Below are 5,948 nucleotides of genomic sequence, written 5' to 3' on the forward strand. Positions count from 1 at the left end.
AAATCAGTGATATGTTGTTGAGATAGATGACATCCGTTCATAAATTAGGAAAACAATTTATTATGACTACATTTGGAATTTTTGAAGTTGGGTTTGAAGATAGAGTTTTGTATGGTTATAGTTTTTACAAAAGATATTTAATTGTTTGAATGTATTGAAAGTGGAAAAGTAAAAATAGAATTTTTGATGTTTTTCAAATTTCAAATACAACTTTAATAAAGTGAAATTTTTTCCTGAAAAAAGTGAATAAATTCTCCTAAATACTAAAAAATAATTTTGTATAAAGAAAAACAAAATTTTATGTTACGTAAAGATAGTGACCCTAGAGGAGGACAATTTGGTAAATTCAAAAGTTGTTTCTATATATTAATGTGTTACAGGTAATTTCGTTAGGAAAGATTTGCACGGAACAGTACACAATTATTCTCTTGTTTGGTACAGAGTATCTTATGTTTATTATTACAAAGAAAGAAAGAAAGAAGCTGCCATTACATAAACATTGTTACTGGTAAATAAAAACATTAAACCTTTTTTAAAGGCATCTTTTTCTCCCATTAACTTCAACACACCACAAATTTCCTTTTTTCTCACAATTCTTTGACTTTTTATTCAAAGATAAAGAAAAATCAAAGAAGAAAAAGGGGTTGGTCAAAGTTTATGGCTAAATCTTCCTTTTCTGTATATGGGTTTTGATTTCAGATTGTGGGTATTTTTCTTTTTCCCTGAAAAATTAGTTCTTGACTTTGTATAATTTTTTTAATATTTTTTTTGAGTTATTCTTTTGGTCCCTGGTCTTTTTCTGGCATACTGGGTCATTTTCATAGGGTTTACTTTTGTTTTTGTGTTCATTTTTCTTTAAATGGTTGTTATTTGTGAATCAATGGCATGGTTGGTGGTAAGGTAAAGGTTGTGTCTTTGAAGAGACCCTAAAAGTCATTTCTTTATTTTTTTATTTGCTTTGAATTGTTCTTGTTTACACTTTTTTTTTCCTTGCTTTTTTTAATGATTAATTATAATTAATTATTAGTCAAATTTGGAAAAGAATCACAGGTGGAATTGAATTTGGAGTGGGAAGGTGTTTTATTTGTTTGGTTTTTCTATTTTAGAAAATTGTTCCTTTCCTCTTTAATACACTAAAGAAGCATATTTTGCATGTTCATTAGCTTATTGAAATACTCTTTATTGTATTACAGCTATTTGAAGCTCTTTTTGGATCTATTTTCTGATATCAACCATTTTTTTCAGATCAGAAATTTCCTAAAAGTTTGAAGCTTTGTGGATATTGTTACTTGAATTACTGGAGGTTATTCAAAGATGGATTTGAATACTGAGGAGAAAAATGAAGAGGTAAATAAAAATGAGAATTTGGATGATCAAGAATTGGAACTTTTGAACAACATGGAAACAAAGAGTCCTGGAAGTATAAGTAGCAAAGATATGATCTTCAGGGCTGACAAAATTGATTTAAAAAGCTTGGATGTTCAATTGGAAAAGCACTTGAGCCGCGTTTGGTCGAGCAATTTAGAGAGACCTAACCAAAGACCTAAGGAAGTATGGGAGATTGATCCTAATAAGTTGGAAATAAGGTATCTTGTAGCTAAGGGTACCTATGGTACCGTTTATCGCGGTAGCTATGATGATCAAGATGTTGCAGGTAACATTAGTTTCTATATTTGTCTTATGATCTTGGTTGCTGCATGTTATATTGAGAATTTAGGACTCATTTTCAGTTTTATGTAGATAACTAGATATTGTTGTTTATATTTTGATACAGTCCATTCCCTTTAAAACGAACGAGTAAAACAAACTAGAAATAAGATTCGTTGCGATCATCGATGATATAAGCTGAGCTGGATGTCCATTGTTATTGAACTGTAGTGGCACTATCTGCCGATGTTCTGAATTTCATCTTAGCTATTCCCGTGAATTTTTACGTGGCTATTGATAATATCTTTTTTAACCTTTCTGTAACAAGTTTAGATGTTCAGAAAACTAAGTCGAAGTCCCCTAGATTTTCTTTGTTCATAAGATAGTGAATGACTATATTAAATGGCCTTGATAAGTAATACCATAAAAAAAACTGTTTTTTTTTTTGGTGGATATTCTGTTGACCTTAACTTTCGGTTGTCTGATTAACTTCTTGTTTGAGGAATTTGTTGATATTTACTACCAGGGTTTGAAGCACCGAACTGGATTATTGGCATTGCAGTTTGCATTAAATGGTTATTGCCTTATATTATAATTACCTAAAACACTGTTTTTCCGATAAGATATATAGAGTTGAGAATGAGATTTCATTTTATTCTCTTGTCAACAATAAAACAAAAAAGTTCCTTTTATTTTCTATTCTTATGTGGTCGGTTGAGGGTGCTTTTGGTAAAATTACTTCAAAAAGTAGCACAGCTTGGTGAGTTTATGTTCCTTATTCACGTTCGGCATAAGCACTTACTACTTGAATAAAAAGGACAGAAAAGCAAAATTCTTATTCAATCCAGAATTTTGTACTGAAAGGCCTATACCTCAAGGTCAAAATTATTCACCAGCGTCGAGGCTGTAAATAGACGCATAAATAGTGTTTTAATGGAAGGGCCGATGTACTTGTTCAAAGTTCTCTAAATGCATCATGATTTCTAGGATTTATCAGGAATATTTTTTCTCAATTAAGCTGTTTAGGCCAATAATTTCTACTTTTCAGCGAAGTTCTACAAAGAAGTTGTGTTCCCGGTAAAAATTACTGCACTTTCGTACGGCTGAATTGTTAACAAAAAAAATTTCTGACTGTAAAATCGTGTATTTCAATTTGCCACAGAAAGTTCTAACTAAAATATGTGCATTTTCGAAGGCAAAATATTTCAGTGCTTCAATGAAAAAACTCTACTAATTTATGGTTTGAATAATTCGGCTTGCTCCCTTCCCCCTCTTCCCCCTTCACCCCCAAAAGAGTTTAAAATGTTGAGTTTGTGCAATATATTCTGTCATATAGCTACTAGCTGCATTTGGAAAGTAAATCAGAATTTAAACATCCTTGCGAATTGTGATCCTTGTGGCTAGTGGAACTATTGATGCTGGAATCGAACTTTGGTCCAAATAGGATAGAAAGGTCGGTTTTTTGACTAATCCAGTGAATACTTGAAGAGGGCATTTGGACATGACATCACATCATTCACTTCAAAGGGTCATGATTAGACTAACTTGCGCCTAATGAACTTCACAAATTTCTAGTAGTATGTTGGATAAAGTATATATGAGAAAGAAATGCTGCCAATTAACGAAAATACTCAACAGTAGTATTCTCAAAGTCTTTCAGGAATTTTGCCAACCACCAGTGAGAGTTTCTTATGGAATGTTATTTGTGTAGTTAAACTGTTGGACTGGGGAGAGGATGGCATGGCCACAGCTGCTGAAACTGCTTCTCTACGGGCATCATTTCAGCAGGAGGTTGCTGTTTGGCACAAACTTGACCATCCAAATGTTACAAAAGTATATATTTTTCTCCTGAATTGGTTCCTTACTTTTCACTTCGCCAATTTCAGATTTGGTACTTAGGATCCAATTAAATAACTCAATGTTCTGAATTTTCATTTGATTATTGTTATTCTTGCTTTCAGTTCGTCGGTGCTTCTATGGGAACTTCAAATCTCAAGATTCCTTCGAAGAATCCTTCTGAGGGTTACACCACCTATCCTGCTCGGGCTTGTTGCGTTCTTGTCGAATTTCTCCATGGTGGAACATTGAAAAACTACCTGTTCAAAAACAGGAAAAAGAAACTCGCCTTTAAGATTGTCATTCAGCTTGCTCTTGATTTGTCTAGAGGGTAAGTCTTTGTCTAACATTATTTTCTTGATAATTATGCCCAATGAAGCTTATTTTCTTATTGCAATTGTTCAGGCTGAGCTATTTGCACTCAAAAAAGATTGTACATCGTGATGTGAAAGCTGAAAACATGTTGTTAGACACTAGTAGAAATCTCAAAATTGCTGATTTTGGAGTTGCTCGTGTTGAAGCACAAAATCCCAGAGACATGACTGGGGAAACTGGAACCCTTGGGTACATGGCCCCGGAGGTATTCCCACTTTTACGAAAAAATGTGATGTCAGCATGATATCATCACTTGTCTACTCTCTCCCTATCTCACTTACAATATCTGATATCTTTCGAGAAGATCCTTCTTATTTTTGCGTTAATGGAATTTCTATGTCACGTCAAATCTACTTTTTCTTTATCATACACAAAGGGTTTAATTATTTGCATTGTGTAGGTACTTGATGGAAAGCCCTACAACAGAAAATGTGATGTATATAGCTTTGGTATTTGCTTATGGGAAATTTATTGCTGTGATCTCCCATATACAGATCTAAGTTTTGCTGAAGTTTCTTCTGCAGTTGTTAGACAGGTTTGTCTGATTCAGACGTTTAAGCTGTCATTTCATCTTTGCTTCCTGAGTTACTCTTAATAACATAATCTTCATATATGTTATAGGGTGGAAACGTGTAGATCTGGTCTCTCTAGTCTTTTTCCTTTTCTGTAGATATATGGATAAAAATCAGGAATAAGGAAACTTCTCTCATGCATCCGTCCAATATGGATAAAAATCAGGAATAAGTTCGCATTGTACGTACAAGTTCATAGTTTTTCCGTTCCTGTCATCATTTGCAAGGTACAGCTGTGCATATTCTCGCGATTGTTTTATGCTCTGTTAAGTTTTCTGACTTGTAACAAAACCAGTTTCTTATTGACTCACTTTTTGATAAACATGTTAAATTTACTTGTAATCAAGTCTGCATACACTGATTTCACACACGTTAAATAATCTGAGAGTTGAAAATAGATGTCCCAAAGCCTAGACTCTTCCGATGCAAATCAATCTCATGGAGTTCTACAGGTAACGCTATATCTCTGAGGAGTTGATACGTTGTTTATCTCTTCTATTGTCATGCTGACATAAAATACCTTGGACACTATATACCTTTGCACTTCAGTACTAGAATGCATACTTGCCTTTCTTGACTCATTGCTCATATCATGAGTTAATACTTGTCATTTAGAAATTGTTATCTTCCTTCATTTTTTTATGGGTGAAAAAGACACATGCTGCTTAATCCAGTCCTGATATATTCACGTGTTATAACCATCTTGCAGAATTTGCGACCAGAAATCCCACGATGTTGTCCAAGTTCTCTAGCACATATCATGAAGAAATGCTGGGACGTAAATCCAGACAAACGACCTGAAATGGATGAGGTAGTGAAATTGTTGGAAGCGATTGACACAAGCAAAGGAGGAGGAATGATACCCGAAGACCAAGCTGGTGGCTGTTTCTGCTTTGCTCCTACTAGGGGTCCATAATCTTTGTTCCGTTATTTGTTTAGCCCCGTTGGTCAAGTTGATGAAATTGTACTGTTAATTCATTGGGTTGCTTGAATGTTTCGAGCAAGAATGTTGGAAGATCGTTTTCAATTGTCGTGAACGAGTATAGCTGGTGAAAAGTTCAAGATTTTTAAGTTTGATCTTTCACATAAATTCATCTTTTTTTTCGTCTCTCCGATTCACATAGATTTATCTGTTTATCTTGGTTCACAGACAGTCTGCACGTAATTATTGACGAGAACCTTTCGTTCTCCTACCTTGATATGGATGTACTGCTCAGGCGTCATTGTTTCTTCTTTTTCTTTTCAAGCACCTGATGTCTGTAATCCACTGGCCCGACTAACCATACAAGCCCACTATGGCAATTCTGGTTCGAAGAAGATTCTTTCCAAAGGCTCGAACCTGAGACATCTGATTAAGGGTGAAGGAACATTTACCATTCCACCGTACCCTTCAGTGGTACCAGATTGCAATTCTACTAGTATATGGTTGGCTAATGAAACTTTTCTTGAAGACTTGAACATGAGACTTCATAATTTTGGGACCTCAGCCAGAGTCATTGTTGTTAATAGTTAATCCAT

At 34.4% G+C, this 5,948-nt stretch overlaps 1 protein-coding gene across 4 annotated transcripts; it reads left to right on the plus strand.

Annotated features, from left to right (window-relative positions):
- Positions 1-400: 400 nt before the first annotated feature.
- On the plus strand, positions 401-5,505 carry LOC132046936 (serine/threonine-protein kinase STY13-like). Of its 4 annotated transcripts, none has more exons than XM_059437790.1 (7): positions 401-508; positions 1,246-1,654; positions 3,359-3,480; positions 3,609-3,814; positions 3,889-4,063; positions 4,259-4,393; positions 5,140-5,505. In XM_059437790.1, exons 2-7 carry the CDS (start codon positions 1,315-1,317, stop codon positions 5,344-5,346), a joined length of 1,185 nt encoding a protein of 394 aa, XP_059293773.1. In that variant the 5' UTR covers positions 401-508; positions 1,246-1,314; the 3' UTR covers positions 5,347-5,505. The 4 variants fall into 4 exon arrangements, with proteins under 4 accessions (XP_059293773.1, XP_059293766.1, XP_059293781.1 ...); XM_059437783.1 differs by lacking the exon at positions 401-508 and adding an exon at positions 525-706; XM_059437798.1 differs by lacking the exon at positions 401-508 and adding an exon at positions 776-906.
- Positions 5,506-5,948: the final 443 nt, after the last annotated feature.

Source organism: Lycium ferocissimum, chromosome 1, assembly GCF_029784015.1.
Source record: "Lycium ferocissimum isolate CSIRO_LF1 chromosome 1, AGI_CSIRO_Lferr_CH_V1, whole genome shotgun sequence".
NCBI lineage: Eukaryota > Viridiplantae > Streptophyta > Magnoliopsida > Solanales > Solanaceae > Lycium > Lycium ferocissimum.